The 24599-nt window shown below is 39.5% G+C and overlaps 1 protein-coding gene across 6 annotated transcripts in view; it reads left to right on the top strand.

Moving 5' to 3' along the window:
- The window catches only part of TAF11 (TATA-box binding protein associated factor 11), a 310240-nt gene that overhangs the window by 167866 nt on the left and 117775 nt on the right, over window positions 1-24599 (top strand). For 5 of the 6 annotated variants that reach the window (XM_044076565.1, XM_044076566.1, XM_044076564.1 and 2 more), the window contains one exon: window positions 19873-20048. In XM_044076565.1, coding sequence (XP_043932500.1) covers window positions 19873-20048 — 176 coding nt within the window. The remainder of the gene's footprint in view (window positions 1-19872; window positions 20049-24599) is intronic. The other variant, XM_044076567.1, reaches the window with a different exon arrangement.

Below are 24599 nucleotides of genomic sequence, written 5' to 3'. Positions count from 1 at the left end.
TGGGTCTAGGCTGGCTGGTATTTCTCCCTCTGCTAATCCATCACGAAACTCTGGTGGATTAGATACAACTATTAATGTAAGTCAGCCACTTGGAAGGGGTAATCTACCACCAGTAAACACCAATTTTGCAGCAGATGGATTACCTCCACTCACAGACTGGATAAAAAATGTCGAGCTGTTTGCCTTTAACAACACAAATTCAGGTACTGTTTCTGCTCATAGAATTGAGGTTAATGAAGTTTCCATAGCGGATAAACTCAAAGTTTTAGACACTAAGCTCCTGAAATTAAAAAAGATGCAGCTGGAATCAGCTTGTTTTGAACAATGTTTGGCGGAAAACCTTATACCTAAAGGTTTACGCAATAGTTTTTCTCCTTCAGGACTTTCAGTGGATATAGAATTTTTCTGTGAGTTGCAAGCTCTTTTTCAAGAGCAAGGAGCACAACTTTTACAACTCATTGTAAAACATTACGTTAAACATATCGCCTTGCTTACCAGTGACATTAATGTACTTGATAATGAAATTAAAACTGACTTAGACTTTGTCAGGTACAAGTATCATTATCAGCGAGTTCTGAATAGCATTGATGCTTTAATGTTAAAACTGAAGTCAAACAAAACCAAAAAGTTAGTAAGGGACAGATCAGCTTACTCTAAGAAAGTAGCGTATCCTAAATTAGTATTGCCGGTTAGAAGTGATGGTGTTAATGGACATGATGGTGCTAACGTCACTCAACCTGGTGATATATGGGTTAATGAAAATGAGGAGGTAGGAGATGAAGAAGGGGAATGGGAAGTCGTTACTGGTCCTAGACGCAGTAATAGACTAAAAAATAAGGCTAACAATATGAATTAAAGTACACATCCCACTGATTCCTCCTCAAACAATAGTCACATTACTAACAAGAATAATAATAATTTTTTAGGACCACGCAACAAACACAACTGGCGGAACAAGAACAGGAATCGTCAGTGATGGATATGGATGTTAGGGCGTCACCCTTACCTTTATATACACCCCCACCTAATGGCCCTACAATTTTGAAAAACAAAAAGGGCAACTTTAAGATTTATAATTTCTCTGACTTCGTTCCTGATGATGAGTTGATTGAATTATTAGCTTTAGGTAATTCCTTTGTCCCTATTCGAAATAGTAAGTTGTCTGAGGTCATTATAGACCTTAAAAGTTTTGTACGTAAGTTAAACTTACAGTTACTGTTTCATAGTGAGCAACGGGTAGTTGACCATCCACTCAAATTGTCTAGTGTGTTTAATCCACCACTACACTCTAAATTACAGATTTTTGAAACTGTCTGTGAAGCTGACTTTAGGACCCAACTTTCCATGAGTAACAAATCTAGGAATGAGGGTTCCTATAAGTTCAATACTACTAGGGAACTAACTGAAGCCTTAAATCTCCTCTGTCGTCAGGCTGTCAGAGTTATAAAACCGGATAAAGGTGGGGGTTTGGTCATATTCAGTGAGGAACAATACAAAGACAAAATGTCATTGGTTCTTGAAACTGAAGCTTATTACTCAGTTTCTATAAATGAGGTCAATGGGACCTACCAAAGAATTAGGGGCCTCCTGAGGGATCTCTACTTGGCAGCTAAAATAGATATTGATACTTATCGATTCATTGACATCTCATTTCCAAAAATTCCAGTGATGTTCGGAGTCCCCAAGATTCACAAAAATCTTGAAGACCCCCCGATGAGGGCCCTAGTCGACGGCAGGTCTTCCATGACTCATCCCTGCTCACGACTCATAGATTCTATTTTATCTAAATATTTGTGGCTTATTCCAGGGCTATGCAAAGACTCCTGGTCTTTTTTACAGCAAATCAATGACATTCCCTTCAATGGTATGGATAATTTCCTTACCATTGATGTGGTAGACTTATACACCTAGATTCCCCATTTGGAAGGTGTTGAGTGGATTGGATTACTTTTGGAGGAACTTGGAGCAACTAAAAATGAGATCCAACTAGTAACAGAATTGTTAGACATAGTCCTGACATCTAACTTTTTTCTGTTTGGTAAGGACTTTTTCCTACAAAAACGAGGGGTAGCGATGGGCTCGCCCTGTGGGGCGAGCGTTGCTAACTTCTTTGTGGGTTATTGGGAAAAACATTTCCTAAAGAATAGGATGGATTTGATGAAACATGTCCGTTTCTATACTAGATTCCTTGACGATGTCTTCATCCTTTTTCATGGTGATTCCTCTGAAGCTAATTCATTCGTTTCGGCGCTTAATGCTACTACCAATATCCTTAGATTCACTTTTAATTTCGTACTCTGAGATAGACTATTTAGATGTCAAGCTTGTTAAGGACATTAATAAGGAAGAATATTTGGCTAGTATATTTAGGAAGCCGACGTACTGCAACTCCTTCCTGCATTTTTCTAGTGCACACCCTTTTAAACAAAAACGTTCCATCGTAAAGGGACAACTTGTGCGAGCAGGAAGGATGTGTAGTACTTTAAACGACTTTCATACAGAATGTAACTTCCTTAAAGACATGTTTTTAAGTAGAGGTTACCCTACTTCACTTTTAGAGGAACTTATTGATGAGGTATCCAATAAAAGAATCTCTGGTTTCTATCGACCACTCCTATGTGAAAAAGTGATAACCCAAGGGAGAATAGTGAACTGTGATTTGAATGTCAGTAATGACAATACCAGTCCACAAACTTCAGTACATCTTCCTGATGATGTAAGTAATTTCAGTTTGAATTTTATCACAACTTTCACCTTCGATTCACAGGCTATCTGGGCTATAATACGTAAAAACTGGCACTTTATAGTAAATGACAAGTTTCCTAACTAGTAGGTTGGGAGTGGTACCTAGGATAACATACAGAAGAGGAAATAATTTGAAAGAGTTAACACAAAGGAACTTTAATTGTGATGGTAATTGTGATGGTTATAGTAGACAAAAAGGAATGGCTATTTGTGGATTTTGTAATTGGTGTAAACTGGTAAAAACGGGAAACAGTTTCACTATTAATAATATGAGATACAAAATTTTCCACAAGATGAATTGTGAAACAAAAGCAGTGATTTATATTGCATGTTGTAAATGTTGCAGTGGTTTCTATATAGGGAAGACCGATCGAAGACTTTGTGATCGCATTTATGAGCATGACTATGCTATCAGAAGGGGCAACTGCCAAAATGCTCTAGCAAAACATGTCTCGTCTTTCCCTGGTCACAGCTTTGAATTCATGGCCATAGATCATATTCCTTTCTCAATTAGAGGAGGTCCTTCTTCCCTTTTACTAGAATACTTAGAGTTAGAATGGCAACTGAAACTTGATGCTTTCAGAATGCCAGGATTGAATGATACCTGTAACATCTCAGCTGTTCTTAAGCTGAGAAGTTATTTGAGATAGTCAGGTGTATTTGTCCTGGATTTTTAGTTTAGCTATTTCTTTTGGGTTGTCCTGCATTATGTCCTGGTTCTAGGAGGTTCATTTCGAACTGGCCTTATTATATGTATAGCTTTATCTTGGTTTGGTTCCACTTTATAACCAATATTACTTGGATTACGGTCTTTTATAGATAAGGCGTCCCTTTGCCTTTCAGTGTTTTTAGTCATTTTTGTATATTTCAAGTTTTTATATACAAACGCTTTTTATTCATTAGATGTTATATGGTGCATTTTTTAATTTAGGGAAATAAATGCCATTTTTACATTTTTTAATTCTCATAAAATCTGTTATTATGAAATGTTAATGGATTAGAAATGTAATTAATGATATATTATGTCACTTCCTGCTTTTATGTTATATTAAGGCAAGTCATGTGGTTTATTTGTACTCTGATGAAGCTACAAGAGGCTTGTGGTGAAAACGCTGGATCTGTTGTTGAAAATAAAGCTGCGTTCAGTATTTTCTGTATCTTTTGCTGTTTTACCAAGGTTGCCGTAGTTTCGTGGTTTCATATTTGTTTTTTATTCTGTTTTGGTCTAGAAAAGGGAAGGAGCAAATTACATAGAAATAAATGGAAATTGTGACAATGATACATGCAGAATGATTTTGAGCAGGAGTAATGAAGTTTAAGGGATGGCAGGAATTCAGCAATTTGTGTAATGTTGAACTGATCAAGGTTACAAAGAATGAAAAGCTATGTGATGTGTAATTTATGTCAATGGAAACAATGTTAATGTATTTTGCCTATGTCTTAAGTGATAATTTAATAAAGGTGTTTAAATATGTAAAAAAGGTTTATGAAAGGAGTGTTGCAAGTGAAACCCCTCAAAAGCAAATTCCTCCTCCATCAAAAGCAAGTTTCTCCTCCATGGGATCTCAGCTTTGTTCTTGAAAATTTGACCTTACCTCTCTTTGAACCTGTCTCTCAGGCTGATTTACAGTTCCTTACTTTGAAGACTTTTTATTATTTGCTGACATCTGAAAGACGAATCTCTGAGCTGCAAGCCTTTGTGTCAGGCCAACCCCATCTCATTTTTCATAAGGGTAGGGTTGTGTTCAGTGCTAGTCTATCATTCAAGCTTAAAGTAGTTTCTGAACTTACCTTGAATCAAGCCATCAGTCTCCCAGTGTTCTGTTCTGATCCAAAAAACAAAATTGGGAGAAAATATTCTACATACCTTGGATGGTGTACAGGCAGCTCAGGTACTCTTTTAACAAAACAAAGCCCTTTAAAAAAGTTGAACAGCAGTTTGTCTCCTATACTGAGGCTAAGAGAGAGAAACCTGTCTGTCTAAGCAAATTATTGCACAATGGCTGTCATTTGCTATTGTTTTCTATTTCTCCAACCGTGGTGAATCTTTCCAAACAAGGTTATGGGTGACTCAATGAGGGCCTTATCCTCTTTGATGGTATATTGAAAAAGGATAAACTCTAGAAACATCCTAGATGCAGCAGCCTGGTCCTCTGTTCATACCTTCACTAAGCTCTGCAAAATGAACATAGTACAGTTGTGTAAGTCACATGTACCTGTAACAGTAGATGTTTGAATTCCTTACTGCCTAAGTGGTAGCACCCACCCACTGTCCCCGAGACTGTGCATAGTTGAGATGGGTTTCAAACTGTTTGATTCAGTTGTTGGGTTAGGTTTTTACATGGTATTGAGAGTGGCTATAAATTTACGCTTGCTAGATGATTCTGGCTTCAGTTACTTTCCTCTCTGTTGAAATGAAAATTCGTGAACACTTGCTGCTTGTAACAGCTAAAGGTTTCCCCGCTCAAGATGTGCTCAGCCAGTGAACTGTGACAGTGAGGGAGGACTCTGAGCTTTTGAAAGCTGGCCAATACTGGGTGACCTTGGCAGATAACCCCAAATGCTACTGAGGCAGTGAGTATTTCAAACATCTGTTATTATCATAAGTAAAACTTGTGCTGGTGTACTTTTGCTTTCCTGCTGTCCTACAACATATACTGTTTGGGGGTAATAGAAGCTGTTCCTCCTCCTCTGTTAGGTGAAGGATTTTATTCAGGAGTGTTTCTGGTGATAAAGAAAGAAGGTCCTTTGAGACCAGTTTTGGATATTTCCTTTCTGATCAGTTTGTAGTATCCCCCAAGTTCAAAATGCTTTCATGTCACATACTGCTACCCCTTATTCCTCATTTGGGTTTTAGTGACCTTAGATTTAAAATATGCATATCCTCACATTCCTATTCATCTAGATTGCAGATGCTTCTTAAGGTTTTGTGTGTTTGGATCACATTACCAGTTCTGTGCCTTACCCTTTGGGCTGTTCAGTGCTCCAGTAATGCACACAAAGTGTCTAGCTCCTGTGATAGCTCACTGCATACTGTAGGGTATCTATATTTTTCCATATTTAGATGACTTCCTTATCATTGCAGAGTATTTTTTCTGTGTCAGGAATCTCTGTATCTTGGTCAGGGATCTCTTACACAGGATGATATTCCAAAAGAGCATTCAGAACTCTGACCCCTCACAGGATTGTTTTTGTGGGGTGCTCGCTTGGACACATTAGTACAAAGAGCTTTCCTTCCACAGGAAGATGTAGATCTATATTTAGATGTGTTCTTTGGGTTGTCCACCCAGACTTTTGTCTCACAGAGAGAATAGCTCAGGAGCGTGGGTTTCATGGCTTCCATGATTCTCTTGATATCTCTTGCAAGACTTCACGTAATGAAGATATGCTAGTATTTGAAATCTCTTTCTTCCCAGCATCAACGCCCATTGACTTTTCAGATTCCATTTTTGGGATGTGTAGAAAGAGATCATATGGTGGAGGACTCAGAATCCAGGTCTTCCATTCTCCCCTTATGCTTCAAAACAGAATCACCACAGATGCCTCAGTCTTTGCATGGGAGTATTATCAATGGGTGAAAAGGTGCAGGGTCTTCAGAACAAAAAAGATAGACCAAAATTCATAACCATAAGAGATGCTAGCTCTTATAGATGATCTTAAATCTCCAAATCACCTGTGGTCCTTGGGACCTCTTCCATTGTTTAAAGGCAACAACACATTTATGTGGTACATAAACAAGGGGAGCCAGATCTTATTACGTATGTATACCAGCCAGGTTAGGATGGGATATAGCTTTACAGCACAATCTCACTCTACAGGCATCTTGCATACCATCAGACCAAAATTATGTAGCAGACAAGCTGAACAGGACCAGGGCATACCCTCACAAAAGGAAACTGAATTAAGGGGTCTTCAAAGATCTGATCTATCTATCTATGGGGAATACCGCAGATAGGTGTATCTGCCTCCTGTGTGAAGAATCAGCTGGCAAAATTCTGTTCCAGGACTCCCTGGAGCAGATGTGTTTTTCTTTTTTTCCTTGGACTGGAATGTTCCTGTATGCCTTTCCACTAATTTCAAAAGTAATTGTGAAGATTCAGAAGGATTCCCCAAAGATCATTGGCCAAGGTAACGGTGGTTTTGTCTTTTGGAAATGGCCTGGAGCAATTACCACAAGCTTCCTCACAGACTGAATTGACTCGCAGAAAATCAGGGGGTGTTTTATACAAACTGACAGCCTAAGTGATAAGGTTTTAAGACTTTTATAAGTACATTTTTTTCTGAAGAGTTGCAGCAGGTATTAATAGAAGCAAGGAAACCTGCTACTAGAAGATCATATATTAACACATGGAAAATGTTTTCTACTTTCTGCCAACAGAAGAACCAACACCATTCATGGGTAGACTTTTTTTGATTTTACTATATTTGTGAATCTGTCCGATAGCCTATCTTACCCCTCTGTCAAGGTTCATCTGCCATCCATTTCAGCATGTCTGCCCATGGACCTCCCTGTTTGTTTGTGTCTTTCGGCTTTTTCCCGGTTAGGGGTCGCCACAGCGGAACTCCGGTCTGCTAATGATTGGCAGTTGATTTTTACGTACCGGCTTGCCAGGCCTGACACACAACCTTCAACGAAGGTATGCCCATTCACACATGTCTCCACACAGAAGACGCTCTAGCTGAGAATTGAACCGGACAGCGTCTTACTGTGAGGCGACAACGCTACCGCACCACCACCACCGCACCCATGGACCTCCCTGTGTTAATGCATTATGTCAAAGGCTCCCAGAAAATTGGTGACTCCTCCTTGAACTCTTCATTTTGTGTTAGAAAAGCTACCATTTTTTCCATTTGAGCCAGTTTATTGGGCTGACCTGAGGTCCTTTAACATAGAAAACTGTTCTAATCATTGCTGTGACCTCTGCAAGAAGAGTTGGAGTTGCAAGCTGTTATTTTGGGTCAACATGATATTTTCTCCAAAGATGGGGTTTCATTGAGAATTGATCCTCCTTTTGCACTTAAAATGGTATCCAAATTTACCCTAAACCAAACTGTCCGTATCCCTGTATTCTTTCCAGAATCTAAAAATGAGGTAGAAAGGATACTGCCTACCTTGGATGCCCACAGACAGCTCTTGGTACTGTCTTAACAGAACAAGATATTTCAGAACTTCTGATTCATTGATCATCTGTTGTGAAGGTGACAAAGCAGGTGATTTCTAAATGGTTGCCTCAGGTTATTACCTTTTGTGACTCCTCGAACAAAAAAAAAACTGTTCCAGGCAGTGTCAAGGCTCATTCTACCAGAGCCATGGCTTCATCTGTGGCTTTTTGGAAAGGGATAGATTCTAGAAACATCAACTTCATCCTCTGTACATACCTTCAAAAAGCACTATAAATTAGGTTCCTTTTCCAGGTCTAGGACAGGATTTGCTGGGACCATTCTCCAGGAGCTCCTGGACCTTTTTTTTCCCCCAACAGCCACTTTTAAGTTATGGTAATTTACCCACGCAGCTTAGGCTACTGCAGCATAATGACCATAATGATGAGCATAGTACATTTGTGTATAACGTAAACTGTAGCCACTCCTTTTCCTTCTCTCCTTATTTTTCTAGGGTTTTTGTTGCTATCGTGTGGGCATGTACTTTTTTTCTTTTCCAACCTGTGCACTCATTCGAAAATCTACTGTTCTGGTAAGTTTACTTACACGACTCTACTTTGACGTTTTGGACCACAAGGAGTCCAGCCAACTGGTGCAGGGCTGTCTCACAAACTATAGAATTCTGGCTATTTTTCAAACCAAAGCAGAAGATGTTGTGGATGTTAGGAATGTCTAGTTTAAGGCACAATTAGCACACATTAATCATGGCACTGATTGGTATAGAGTAGGAGGAAAGGATAAGGCAAAGACAATGATATGGAATTTTAAGTGTGGATTATGCCATCTTGTGGAGATGGTCTAGGATGCAATAGGTTAGAAAGAACAAGATAAGGGGGTAGACAATGAGAATGAGTTGGGGTATGCAGTACTCATGGCTGTGGACAATGCTGTGTCGAAGAGGCATAAAGAGGAGACTACCAGTTTGGCTCAATAAGAAAGTGAGGTTGGCAGTTATATGGCAAAGGATGAGGCCTTCAAGAGGTGAAAATGTGAGGAGATCAAAATATACTGCCCAAAAAGGAAGGGAAGGCAAAAGTGTAAGGGTGGAAAAGAGGGGCTAAGGAGGGCTAAAGCAAGGCTTTGGACAGGTGAAAAGGATGGAGTGGGCAGGTAGGAGTAGGAAGTACAGTACAAAGAGGCTAGCTGAAGGACAACAAAGATGGTGAGGGTAGCAGAGGACTTTCAAATGGAGTTACCAGAGCAGATGAAGAAGAGAATCAAGTTTTTGGGCAATTAGAAAAGAGGAAGGGAGGGGCAGGTTCGGCTAAGCTGAGCAGTGATGGTAGGCAGATCACAGAAGTCTGGAGAAAAAGCAGCCATGCTATACGAGTTCTTTAACTCTTCACAAAGGAAAGTAAAAGGGGGGGCTTTCAGTGATAGAGAAGCTGGACAGAATGAGGAGAACAGTGGGAAAGACACCACGTTCAGAAGGAGGTTGAAAGGGAAATTACTTCCTTTTAGGATGATAAAGTATGAGGGCCATCTCCAAGAGTCCCAAGAAATCTGGCCAGTATGCTGGCAGACCCTCCATTTGAAGATTTTCAGTATATCATTGGCTCACCCGGGAAGGTGGATCCCCAACCCACCCCCCTCTGAGGAATAGCACAGAAGTGCCAGAGGATAGCAAGACAGCATGTACCTTTGTAGAAGATGGGGAATCAGAGGAAATCCAGGGAACTTGCAGACTTAATTGAATCTCAGTGACAGAGAAAGTAATAGAAAGAATCCTGAGGGGAGGGCCTGTAGCATTTCTGGAAGGGTCTGTAGCATTTCTGGAAGGCATCAGTTGATAAAGACAGCAGTCAGTGTAATTTCATGGCCAGAATGAGCTGATAGTAAGACCTCCTTTTCCAGATTTATGACTGGCTTGTAGGTGAATTTGACAGAGAAATACTACTATGTAAGGTTTACCTGGACTTCATCAATGTCTTTGATTAGGTCCTGTGTAAGTGACTTGTTGGGGCAGAACCAAGATTGAGAAATTGGAGAGCTGTATGGTAGGACTCCTGAAGGTTGTGATAAGAAGAATGAGATCAAGAAATGACAAAGTGAGTAGCGGAGTACTGCAGGTGTCTGTACTGAGTCCAGTACACTTCAGTATGTTCATCTGAGGCATGTGTGGGGGAAGGTAGAACAGGATCGACACATAGATTGCAGCAACAGTGATGGATGGGAGGAAAAAAGTGTAGAGAAGGATTTAGAAAGACTTGTCAGATGGGTAGGAAGGTGGCAAAGTGCTGTACTTAGGCCTCAACAAACCTGCTATAACATATCTGCTAGGAAGGGGAGAGCAGAATTAATGATGGCAGAACATGGAAAGGATATGAAGGTGTTGACCACACGTGGTTTGGAACCACTGAGAGCAGAAAAAGAGGGTAGTAGCAGAAACAGACCAAATGTGAGGGTGTATTTTCACTGGATAAATTCCAGAAATGGAGGTGATTCTTTCACTCTACAAGGCCCTGATCAAGACCACACCTTGCATACTGCATACAGTTCAGGAGGCCATACAAGTAAAGGGATACAAGACTGCTGGAAGGAATCCAGGGGAAAGCCCCCAGAAAGGTCTCTAGATTGGAGGGGAGTGGGTACGAATGTAATTTAAAAGACTTGGAACTCTCTCACATGAGACAAAGAAGACTTCCTACTGATGCACAAGATCATGGCAGAGAGAAGTAATTAAGGTCATTATGGACAGGTAGAACAGAGGGGGAAGAAGGGGGCACAGTCATCAGATTATAAGGACTAACTAATCTCTGGATGTCTGAAAATACTTCTGCAATGAGAAGGTTATGGCCACATGCAATGGGCTATCAATGGATGGTGTAGAGGAACATCCCTTTCAAAAAGGCATTGGATGGATGGGAAAAGGGGGAGAGGTAGAGTGGACAAAAAGTAGAATGCTAAATGCACTTTGAGAAATTATTTACTTTATTTTTATTTTACATTTGTTTACTGGGAAAGTCTGACTGGACAAATTGTCCTTTTTCAGCAGAGACCCAGGGAGAAAAGCTCTACATTTACAGACAACAATACAAAACAAAATAAATATGCATTTATACAGTTACACGACACATTTTCTACAAAGATATTTAAGCAACAGAGATAGACAAGTTAAAATTTTAGTTTAGAATCTACAGCACAATCTTAAAATGTTTAAACAAGCATGACTGAGAAATATTTAAGTAGCGCAAAGTTGGGAAAAGAATACTTGAAAAGTAAATTATAGGTTGTGTTCGTATAGCTGTCAAAAAGTCACCTTACTGCTAACAAGGGTTTATGGATCAGCAGATCCAGGTATTGGAGAAGTGTGATTTGAGTAGTTTTGTTAAATTTGAAGTATCAGTAGTGGACCTAATGTTTAGCGGCAAGGAATTCCAAGATTTGGCTATGCAGTTTATCATATGCACCTGATTTTGGTAAAATAGGAGATGATGGTCATATTCCTCAAATTCTCAAGGCCTGTGACATTTGCCTAACCTACATTATAAACTTCTTAGTGTAGGAGATGTTCTTCCTCAAGCTCTGGAGGTTGGTAACGGTCATCCTACTGTCCAGAAGTAAAGCAGTATCTTTAGGTAACTCCTTTAGACCTATACCATTGTAGCCAACATTAACAAAGCATGTAGAAGCCACAACATTGAACCAGCATAAAAGCATATTTACTTTCTCTGCTTAGTGTACTCTTTCTTTTATTTGGTCTGCAGGTTCGGCCCACTGGCTCTCCTTCTTGCAGCCTGTTGACCCCTTTGTTCCTCCATCGGTACAAGAGCCCTCTGAGTCATTCGTTCCCTGGTGAAGGTGAAAGTTAGGTGTTGGAGTGGACCCCGGTATAGATCCTGAAGACTGTCCTGCCCTATAGCTGTCTGTGGAGGTTATGCACACTTTTGTGCATGTACTACCTCATGATCAAGTAGCACTTGGCTTACATTGCAGGTACGCCAAGCTTTGTGTACTGTGTAATCCACCTGTATTCCTGCAGGAGTTACCAATACAGTGAGCCAAGCTGCTTCTCTCCACCATGAAGAATGAGCATGCATTGGCCACTTATCCAGCTAGCAGCCTACTGTATGCTGAGCAACTCCGGTTATGAAAGGGATACAGTATTGCTATGGCCCTGCTATCCATAATGAGTACCATTTATAAAGCCATGCTAATAGTCCAGGAGTAAGATCTGTACATGTTAATAAAACCTGTGATTCTGTATGTCACTACATTCATTTTCATGAACCAACCAAGCCTTTAGCTAGTTTCAGACCTATTTCCGATTGGTTCTGTAGGTTATTAATAGGTCGCACCCTTTGCCTTCCTAGCACACATCCTAAAAAATATCCCTTAAGACTCTGTTCTTGATCCTTTCCTCTTGTCACTTTTTCTTAAAGCTGTCATGCTGGGAAGCCAGAACCTCAGGCCTGCTTATCTGCAGTTGACGTTGCAGTAGTTTGACATGTTTCTCATTGGCTCTTAGGTAGTTGGTCATCTATCAGCCCAGGAACCATTTGAAGCCTAGCTAAGCTTTGTCTTCATTAAGACTTAAGTGTTGCTGTTTAGGAGATGGGCAAGGTTAAACTGCCTTTTACCAAATGGAGCAACTCCTCTCATCACTCTGTTAAAATAGGTGACCTGTACATTAGAGCTTATTTATTTTTTAATCACCATTTGAAAAAAAATCCTCACAAGAGTATTTTCTTTCATGGATAGTAACAAGAGTTTCATATTCTAAGTAAAGGAACCAAGGTTACAGAAGGTAAAAGATGACTACTTTTTTTCTGTTTTGCCCCCCCTCCCCAGTTGACCATGTAATCTTGAACAACCTGAGTGGACCGTCTTGTTTTCCATGTCTTGATGACCAAAGCAAGCAAGTGCGTGCAAGAACTGGATTCCATACAGCAGCCATCATTCTATGCCAGTTAAAGCTATTGCATATCCTAGCACCGCTGTGCAGTGGCTGGCAAACTCCTTGCTAGTGGAAGGCCTATCATACCAGATGCTTCCTGTGTGTTTCCACACACCACATCCCAGCTACAGTGTAATGCACTGCTTGGTAGGCCTAGATCATCAGCAGTCATCTGTTTCTACTGCAGCTGTTGCCTGGACTCTGTTCCATGGTCTCCATGCATTAGACTTAGCTGCCTCTCTCACCCCAGATGAATAAGCTGACATGAACTGACTTCCTTCTGCCTAATTGAATACTGTCCTGTGGCACCTAGTCTTGTTGGCCAAAGCTTGGTTACTGGAGCTACAGTCTGAGCTCTGTAGTAGTTGAATAATGCTGTTGCCTTGTCCCAGATGTGCGCTGCTTGTCTTGACAATCAATTCCGTCTTGATCCACTTCATGGTGGATCTGGAAATCATTTCAGAAAAACATAGACCCCTGAAGTCTACTACAATACAAGCAACTCCGTAACCAGGTAAAATGACTACTAACGAGAGATAAAAAGCCCACTACCTCCATCTACAAAGCCAGCATAAAGATAATCCCCAAAAATTCTACTCCTCCATTAACCAACTATTACACCCAGGGTCTCAAAGCAATCCATCCCCTGACCCACAAAAACCACCCATTGAACTTGCCCCCCTCTTCAGTTCCTACTTCATTGACACCACAGCTAAACTAACCGCCACCTTTCCTACAATTAACACCACCACCACGAAGACAGCTGATGACCAAATCATCCCAGAAAAAAATCCTACTCTTGACACCAACCTAAAAGTCTCCCCCATACCCACTGCCACAATAAAAACACTTTTACTTAAGCTAAAACCATGTACTCTGCACCTGACCATCTATCCCCTCACACCCTGCAGCTAGCTGCAAACTCTATAGCTTATCCCATCAGAATACTCATTAACAGTCTTACTCTCCCTTCCTCACTACTTCCACAGGGGTACCCCAAGGGTCCATACTTGGTCCTCTCTTATTTAGCATCTTTATCAACAACTTTCACTCCACTCCCCCACAATGCTCAGTAATCCAGTATGCTGACTACTTTACAATACAATGCACTGCAAATTTCATCTCTGAACTCCAGCAAATCACCCAGAATGCCCTCATCTCTACTGAATCTTGGATGCTTAACAATCGCCTTGCCCTACATCCAAAAAAAAAAACTAAACTAGTATTTTTTACCCCTAAGAAAACCACTCCCCTAGATTAAAAAAAAGATCTTCCCTATACAAGCCCAAGACAATACCACTATAGAAGTTGTCCCAAACACTAAACTGCTAGGCATTATTATAGATGAAAACCTTATCTTTGACCTGCACATAAACAATAACATCACAACGCACCAAAAAGCTTGGTATGCTGTACAGACACCAACACTTTTTAGCCTCTCTAGTAGAAAAACCCTTGCAGTCACCTTTTTATTACCCTCTCTCCTTTATTGTGCCCCTCTCCTCACTAATATTAAAAATTCTGCAAAATCCAAACTTGCTTTGTGTTGCAACAGAATAGCCAAATTTGCCACCAAGGCCAAATTCTCATCCCACGACTGTAACTCACTGAAACAATTAGGCTGGGTGGAACCCCCCCACCATCTCTGATTCACCCAACTAACTACAGCACACAAAATAATCTACACACCCACAGACTGTCCTGCTCTCTCGACTCTACTCGCCCAATATCAACCCAGCAGGCAACTAAGATCTGAAAATCAATCTCCTTCTAAAAGTAGAAAAGCCCATCTTACCTGCTGGTCAACTCCTCTAGTCCGTTACCATCGCCAAATGATGGAACTCACTCCCACCTTCTGTAAGAAACACAAGCAGCACCACCACCTTTGAACAAATACTGAAAAATCATCTCAACTCTTTCTGGCTGTGTTCTTGTTCTATAACCTGACCTCCTCCTTCTCCTTGTATGGTAACTAAACTCCTGTGCTTTTTGCTACTTCTGACTGATATTTTCTCCATAATTATTTTTATCACTTGTTGATACTGGTACAATAATACTGATTGATATAGCTCTTTTTATATCTCTGTGATTGAATTCATCTGACAACCAACAAATTTATGTATATATATTCTGTATACATTACTGTAATCACTATCTGTAACACTGTATCTACTTTTGTACCAGTTAATGTTTAATATTTTATGTATCTATGTTCTTGTTGGAGCTTTTCTCCCCGGGCCATCACTGAAAATAGGCTCTTTTAGGCCCAGTGGACTTTCCCAGTAAGCAAATGCAATAAATAAATAAAATAAATGGTTGGAGGTGGAGCCAGAGCCTATCCTGGCAATCACTAGATGAAAGAAGTAATCTTGAATGGGACAACAGTCCATCGCAGGATACCTATCGGCACTCTCGCACAGTGTACACATACCACTGGATAACTTGGAAGAGCACCATTTCATCTATGATACATCTTGTATTGGTGGAAACTAGAGCACTCCGCAAAAGAATACGCAGACAGGGGAAGACATGAAAACTCTGGACAGAAAGCACCTCAGCCAGAAAACAAAATGGGTAATCGGGTGCTGTGAGCTAGCAATTGCAACCAGTGTGCTTCTTACTTCCTGCAAAAGATGGAGTCCTTTTTAACCAAGCTTTGTAGACTTATCCTAAAATTCCCTGAAAGGGAATGCCATCACCTGGCACTGTTTAGAATTTTGATAGCTCCCTTCTGGTTAAAAGGCTTCCAAAGTCAGCTGTACGTGACTTTATAATCCACTCTGCCTCAGACATTGCCCATTGCTCTCCATTAGCTTCTCCTTTCATAGGATCATAGGAGATTTACTAGGGTATTGACCCAGAGGTCATTTAAAGCCTAGCCGTTTCAACCCAATGCAGACCTCTGTGATCACCAGCTGCCTCTCTCCACACCTTAATTCATTACAGCAACTGAGAAGACATGGTTAACAGTTTTTTTTTACTCTCCTTCATCTGCTAGAAGAATGTACTAGTTATGCATTTATTTTCCTTTATCAGCTTTATGAACCTTTTTACCCAGAGTCTGGTTCTCATTTTCGTGGTGCTGTCAGATATTTGTCAGAGTTTTGGCAGCCCTTAAGCAATATAATTACTAAATAAGGCAGCAGTGCATCTGTCTCGCAGGAGTCTCCTAGGTTGTCACTCCAGCAAGTGATTTTGGTAATTGCGTGTTAATGCATTCAGGAGACAAATGTTTCAGACTTTGCCAAATTATTGATTCCTGTAAGAAACATGACAAAGTATGCAATGAAATTATACTTTGCTAAATGTGTATGTCTCTTGGAAGTGTTAGTCGCATAATACATCAGAAAAACGTCTACTGCTATAGTTTGCCAAAGAAGTGCAACTTGCCATGTTGGTGTTATATAAATTAGCAATTCTGTACTACTATTTTGTGTACGCCGTCAAAATGTTCTTGTATTTGTACCTACAAACATGACAAGTAGCCATCACCATTTTTTGTTTACTAGCATTACTTTCCTGAACTATGTACGCTGTTACTGGCAAACACAGCAGTGAAATGAAATGGGTGCACTACAGCCCTTGCTGCAGCAGGAGGGACATGGATAAGGATGTATTATTTTTCAGAAGTAGGAAGGTGGCTTATTTTCCATAGCTTTCTGTAGTTATGTGCTTTACGAGTTCCGCTCAGTTTTCTTTTATCTAAAATGGGTAATTTAGTTTTATTGGAGTACCTTTCCACAGTTACCAAAACAACTGTTTTGCTGTCAGGGAAGGCAGTTGTTTTGCATTAAAATGACAGCTGCAGTAAGAACGGAAAATGTTTTCGACTTAAAACAGCCGTTTCAGTGTAAAGGTGAAACCTTGAAACTTCATTTCCTTCATAACATTTAGGGTAATGCAAACATTTATTTAACATTTGTTTGCCAGGATAGTCCGACTGGACAATGTGTCCATTTTCAGCAGAGTCCTGGGGATAAAAACTCCATAAGTTTACAGAGAGAATAACAATTTACAAAAGAGACATTACAGAGTAGTAGCACACATATTGTAGACTTTACAGCTGTTAGTATGCAATAAGCGGATATTCTCCCTTTTGGTTGAAAATACAAGTGTGCAAAATATACAGTGAGAGTAGCTAAGAACCTGGTAGAGCATTGCAGGATATTTCACAATTGAATAAGAGTATATAAATGTTTAAGTTTCCATATATACATTCAAGCAGATATACATGTAAGAGCATATACATTTATACAAGTCTATATTAACTCAACGAAAATCCATTGCATCGAATACCAAAACAACGACACATATTACTTGAACCGCAAAAATACCGAATGCACTAAACTGCGAAATTTAAAATATCAAACGTTCATAGTCGGCCAACCCCACCACTCGCTACATACTGCCTACCCAAACAAAATAAATAAACCACATACATACACTAACCAAACCCTACTCCTAACCCTAAAGTAAAGCACCAAAACTCAACTTCTAACCCTACACTAAACCCCACATACACAATTATCTATGCACTATCCTTAACCCCTCACTAACCCTAAGGTCCGTAACTACCGCACACTTCCCCTACGGAGATATACCCAAACAAAATAAATAATACACATAAATACATTTAACAAAACACTACTCTAAATCTTACACACATTACCTATCTATACACTTACCTTAACCCGCACACTAACCTTGAGGGCCGAAACTATCGCACACTTACCATACGGAGCTATACCACAGACGGACCAACCAAAACACTTCGACATTTCGAATTTCACAGTTTTGCATGTTCAATTACGTATTTTGCGCAATAAGTGTCTATTTCGAATTCGTGTAAATGGAGTTTTGACAGTCTAATAGGAACCCTATTTATACACATATATAGACATACATACACATATATATATATAAAATATATATATATATATATATATATATATATATTTTATATATATATATATACACATACATACACACACACACACACACACTCGTATATAGGTTATTGCTCATACATGGACAGGTATACTTAGATGATGATGTTTGTGTTGTCCAGGACAGATGGGGTGTAGAAACAGTGAGTGGATGAGGCATCAGGAGGTCAATTACAGTTGCATAGATGGCTGGTGAAGATATGTTTTAAGTAGGCTTTTGAAGGCGGGTGTGGAGTTTTGTAGTCTGAGGTCAGGGGGAAGGTTGTTCCATATTTTTGCTGTTTCATGGGCAAATAGTGATTCCCCGGAGTTGTTTTTACATGTGATGGTTTCAATTAAGGCTTTGTTGGATGACCGAAGTTGTCTTTTTGAATTGTAGAAGTTCAGCATGCTAATCAGGTCAGGGGTTTTCTCGGGATAGTACAGAATTAGATGAGCTAGGCTGAGTTGATGGTACCTTAATAGGTTTGGAAATTCAAGCCAGTGCAAGGCTTGTAGGGAAAGACAGTGGTGGGATTGTGATTTGGCATTGGTAGTGAATCTAGCAATTTTGTTGTAACAGATGGAAAGTTTTTATTAAGTTCAGTTTTGTAAAGATTAGTTAGAATTGGGGATGCATAAAGCAGAGTAGATAGGAGTTGGGTCCTGGCTATTGCAATTCGAGATTTGGTGGTTAGATAACTTTTACAATGATAGAGGGTACCTAGCTTTTTGTGGAATTTAGTGATGGTTGTTGTGTGCTTTGTGAATTTGAGTTGCTGGTCAATGGTAACTCCTAGGAGTTTAGCCTCAGTGACGGTGGTGATTTGGGTTTTGTTGGCGGAGAATATAAGGGCAGTATTTCAAATTCTGTCTCCAGTTTTAGGCATTTGTCCGTTGCTGTTTTTCCTTTCTGTGGAATTCTTAAACAATGTGAGAAATGTGTCGTAACAATATTACACTGCACAACAAATACATGAGGGTGTGATCATCCCAAAATAAAATCACTTTGGCTGAATACATTTATACGACAGATACAGAAATTGATTATACTTTAAACATATACATAAACTGATATCTTCTGTTAGAATTGGGAATTAGAATATGACCTACTTAGTTGTTTGTCCCCTGGTTGCGATAGTACCCAAGTACCGTGATTTCTGCTTGCATACATCAGTCCTGTGCAACGGATATGTTTATTTTCTTGTTTATTCAGAGATGTATCACTTGGTTGTTTTGTATTTATACTTTCTTTACTGAGTGCTTCTACCTGCAGACAGATGACTGGATTGTACTTGTCTATTTTTATATTGTAATTAGATTGTAGGGGAAAATGGACCTTTTAGGTATAACCCACCTACCTTTTTAGCAAGTGAAAAAAATAACTAAAATCCCATGTTACTGCATTATGAGTAGATAGTATTAATTTTAAATTTGCACAGTTTTCATGGAAGAGTTTACTTGTGGTATGATTTAAGCTTACTCATGTTGCCCATCTTGACTACTAGTTAATCCAGGCAAATGTGTGTGTCTCCACATTCAGAGATGGCCTATAAATACTGGTGTCAGTGTAGCTGTCAAATTTTGAGATTTGTCCCTACCTGAATAAGACAAATATGTATTTGTTGTGGACAATACTTGCTATATCTAGGAAGTGTGTAACCAGAAGGTGGAATTCAAATACACCCCCGACCTTGGAAGAATTCTGCACTTTACAGAAGACAGCTGCATTGATGGAAATAAAAATCAAAGAACTACGAATCTATCCCTGGCCATTGGTAAATAATCCTTGGAAGAAAGTTATATCTTTGTTGGACACTCTGCAGTAATCAATGTTGTATCTCTGATAACTGATCTTTTAATTCTATATTTAATAATATACAGTGTATATAATTGAAAGTCAGGCTATTGTAAATATTGTATATAGTTTAAAATATTTAAAAATATTGTGTAAATGTTATTTTAATTGAAAATAAAAAAATATTTGAGGGAAAAAAAATTGAGATTTGCTGGGCAGCCCTGTTTGGTATAGTCTGTGTTTTTAGCTTATTAGAAAAGGCTCTGTTGCTGACATTGTATGGAACCAGACTTTTCATACATCTTGTGTGTGAATTTACCATCTTGGCCTTTACTTTTTCTCACCAGCAGGTGTCATTAAAAGGTGATGTGGCAGTTGCCCACAGCTCAGACAACACTGTTACAGATGACAGTAAAGAAGACTCTGCCTTTCAGCCTCCCCATCATAAGAAATTAAAAGTAGAATCCAAGGAGAAGAAAGACAGGCGACACAAAGTGGATGAGGATGAGATTCAGAAAATGCAGTAAGTTTTCATTTGTTTGCTTTCAGCTGTCCCCATGATATATTCAGTTCTGAAATGACCTGCATCAAGACTGCCCCGTGGGTTTCACATTCACAAGCCAAGAAAGTGACAATTTTCTTTACTCTCATTTATCTGCTAGAAGAATGTACTAGTTATTCATTTATTTTTCTTTATCTCTGATTTCTGTAGTGTTTCTCCAAGCTCCCGCCTTAATCTACTCATCTCATCCTGAGTAGTATTCAATAGAATATACATGCATATGTGCTAATAACTTCGTACCCCTCAGAATCCCTATAAGAAAACATATTTTTTCTTTAGCCAGTTACTGTTTTTTCATTTGAAAAGGTTCCCCCATTGCAGCTAGTGTAACCCCTCTTTTCCCACAGTCCAGTGTAACTGGTATGGTATCCTTCCCTATGTCCATGCTTTAGTGGTTTCTTATGTTCATTTTCATCTGTATGTGCCTTCTATAGTGTGACTGTGTGTAGACTGAACTGGGTTAGTAAGCCTGCTCACATTCTCAGTGACCAGTGGGCACTCCCCTTTCCACCCTTTTTTGACGCACTTGCACAGTTTTTCTTTAAATAAATATTCTTTCAAACTTAACAGCTAAAGCTGTATACATTTCTGTAATTTACAGCCTTCTCTCCGTAAGCAAGAGCACTTGCCCTAAATTGACTCCAGCTTTATTTCCTCTTCTCATAAAAAGAATGATATTTTTCCACATTTAAATAAAAAAAAAGCTGAAACACTAGTGAGTAACTGAGGGTAGTCATTATATCTCCCATCATGCCCTGAACTACTGTTACATTCAGTTACTTAACATTACCTTTTGGCCATCAACAGCTAGTCACTTCATTTTTTTGAAAATGTAAATAAGTATACTGTGCAATGGATGCTCAGTAAATGATACTTTCTCCTTTTATATTCTTTCTCTCCCAAAATACATGCTACTAATCGCATCTTTACAGTTGTATACATTTTAAGTTACTCTTGATTGTCTTAAATTCTACTTTAGAAAGTAGCTTCATTTTAAACCTGATCTCCCTGCTTTTTAGTTGTAAAATGGGTACGTTTAGCATTGCTAGTTCGAGCCTCAATTTGCAGCAGTAGTTTGGTTTCTGCAGTTGTTTCAAGATCTTTTTTTTGTCAAGACAGCTTAAAGCATTACCTTTTCTTAATTAAGAATACATTCCTCCAACCAATCACCTGATTTTTTTTTTTTGCATCAACTCTGCTCCAGCTCCTTTAGTTGTACAGTCAGACATCTTTCTGATTTTCTCGCAATTGAATTGCATTTTATGGAGGAAGTAGTTAACTTAGCAAATTTTTAGTAAAATGCATTTTTAAAACATATTAAAACTGTTGAATAAATAAAGCAGGTTACTTTGTGCTTCCTTTTCTCTAGCATTTGTAAATGCAGAGCAGTACAGACTTAGTTTGACTTTTTTTTTTACTGTGGTTAGAATTTTGTTTTCTCTGAATGCCCTGGTTTCTTTCCCCTTCTGAAAACTGTGCATACTGCCTGCCTAGATCTGGCTTAAGCGTTTGATACAATACCCCACCTGGGCACTGTCAACATTTTCTGTAACTAGGCAGAAATGCCTTTGTAACATGCTGAATAGCTAGCTGGCTTACTAATAGGACCGAGGAGGAGGTTAGAATCAATGAGGCCACCTCCACAAAAATGCCAGCCACCAGTGGAGTCCCCCGGGCTCTGTACAAAGCTCACTGTTCTTTGACATCTACTTGTCGGATGTCAAAGGCCTATGTCTAACCAAGTTTGCAGATGATTGCAAATTGGGAGCAGTCATTGAATCCCCCCAAAATGAGAACAACCTTCAGGAAGGTCTAACACAAGCAAACATTTGGTGTCAAAGCCATGGCTTAAAACTCATTATCAAAAGATGCATTATAGTACCTTTTGGGAAGTTTGCCACCCTGGGTAACTGTGTCGTCAAAAAAAAAAAAAAACGCTAAAAGTTAATTCACTAGTCGGGGATCTTGGAACTCATGTAGATCGTAACCTAACCCTTGACTAGCATGTGTTTGGAGTAGTAAGAAAATCCTTTGTTGCTTAACTTGTAAACAAGAGCATGGCATCTAGGTCCAGAGAGGGTCATCCTACCACTGTTCCCGTCCCTCTTCAGACCTAGAATATAATGCCCCTTTCATTATGTACCTGAACAGACACCTACAGCAACAAGAATGCCCACAAAGATTCCTTACAAAAAGAATACAGAGAGTAAAAGTAGTGTTCTACACTGATTGCCTCAAGCCCTGTCTCTTTTTTCTGTATCATACAGACTTCTGAGAAGTGATCTTTGCCTGGCGTAGAAGGTATCCTTGGACCCTATTTTGATGAACCTTTTGCATATCCTCAAAACAAACAGCATCAGAATTATTAGATTAAAAGATCTATTTTTGCTTGTAACACAAATGGGACACAGTGGACAGACAGATATGTTTTTATGAGAGTTTGCATTCTCTAGAACAGACTTTCCATCCTTGTGAAGCAGAGTTCCTCCCGATCCCTTTTTAAGTGCAACTTGGACCATTGGATGGGTAATTGGAAAATCCCCCTGGTCTGGCGCCTGTGTCTCTGATGGACAGAGGCAGTCAGTAAATCACCCCCTTTTTAAATCAAATTTGCGGGTCATATTTGGGTTGCATGGCTTGGCTTATAAGGATGCTAGTGGTCGTTAGCCGAGTTTAAACCTATAAAAGACCTGCAGTAGGTTGAGTGGCGACTTCTAAATTGTCTGTTTGTTGTATGTGCATTCCTACGTGATATGGAAGAAAGGCTTGGCAGTCTTCATTTCTCCCCTTGCCTAACGAACTCCATTGTACAACTTTTGAGAGTTTAGTTAACATTTCTTCTATTACCTCAGTCTTCTTATTACTGCTTGCTTCTCATCCTAAGAAACTTGTTAAAAATTGCAGCTGTTTTATCTATAGTGATTATTCATAATGGTGGAAGAAGTAACTGTTTTCTACTGTGGAGCATTGCTCGCTCATGTGGAGCACTGTTGAAGATCCCTTCTGTCTTAGAACTGTTTTTTTTTTCTCTTGACTTGAATTTCTTGAAGGTGTGCAAACCTCTGTTTCGGCCTGGATTGTTGTTCTTATGACTGTTTCGTGATAGTTTTATCATTGAATAACTGGACCTGGAGAAGAGAGCTCCATAAGAAGATGTTTAACTGCAGGGTACCATACCAGATGTCCCACAATGTCAGCATTTTGTCCATACTGAACATGTTGATTATTATTTATCTAACTGCATCTTACCCAAAGAATTCCAGAATGGCTTTTCCCGTTCCTGTATGTTTATCTTGTCATAACAAATACTGTTAATATTTTACTACATAGTTGTATACTTATTTTTCTTTGGAAAGAGATGTGGCTGGAAAGTGTCACTGGAAAGAATCTTTGGATTAGTCCATTTCTCCTTTTTAACAATAAAAATAAATAGTGATGATGGGGAAAGGATCACTTGCATGTAACAGGAATCTCCAAAGAGTGGAAGATGAAAATTAGTCCAGTAACAGCGAACCGAAGGAGTTCACATTGTGTTATGAGGCCAGACGGTATATTACCAGACTTTAAAAAATGTTGGAATCGTCTTTTAATAATCTTGTTCATTGCATGTAAGAAACAGGAATGATTTCTAAAGTTTGGAGTACAGAAATTTTTGCAATTCCTCTTCTGTAAAGTAGAAGTAGAGGAGACGGTCCCTGTGTCGAGTGTTTGGGGCAGAGAGCTCATTGGAGACTTTAGCTGCATAGTCTCAAGTGCTGAAGCCTTCAAGATACCAGGGGAGATTACGTCAGCCTGATTAGTAATGTGAATGTGACAACTCAAACGCCTGTTAAGTGTAAATATTTCTGTGCAGCAGCCCGCTGAAGGCATGCCATGCAGAATGGACTGGGTGATGAAGGAAGTGTGCTTTTTAAATGGACTGCAGTGAAAGGATGGTACCAGGAGCTGTGTGCGTCTGCTCTGGAGCTTTTTCTTTGTAATGGCTTGCTTAGTGACATTGATAAGGAGTTAGAAGACAGACTTCTTTTGCCATAATTAACAAAAACTTGTGCAGTAATGTAATGGTCTTGCAGATACAGGTCGAAAAGGATGAGGAATTTGACAAGGACAGTGATGTGGTTCAGACTGTGGCATTTAGCTGTGTCATTACTGATTTCAGAAGTTATGCTTTGGTCATAAGGAGACCAGTAATGGAACTGATGAAACGAGTTACCATTAAATCAGGAAGGGACCATCACTGATCATGTCCGACTTAAAGGAGGCCATGCATTGCGATACTGAGGGGAGCTAGAAAATGTTCAGGGACCTAGGAGCTGGAAGAAGGACTTAAAGCACATAAAATGTAAACCTAGTTCTGTGAGGTAGATGGATAGAGATCTGATTATAACCCAGAAGACCAGAGTCTGAATAGAAACTCAAATGCTGAAGTAATTGGACATGAGAGGATGGGAGCAAGTGGTTGATAATGGCTTGCTTGTTCTGGGAAAAGAGAACTGTGGATGTTCTTCACTG

The sequence above is a fragment of the Protopterus annectens genome, chromosome 7.part0 (assembly GCF_019279795.1).
Source record: "Protopterus annectens isolate FY-2018-M chromosome 7.part0, PAN1.0, whole genome shotgun sequence".
In the NCBI taxonomy this organism is placed as follows: Eukaryota; Metazoa; Chordata; order Ceratodontiformes; family Protopteridae; genus Protopterus; species Protopterus annectens.
The sequence above is the reverse complement of the archived record's forward strand: the minus strand, read 5'-3'. Positions and strand labels throughout refer to the sequence as shown.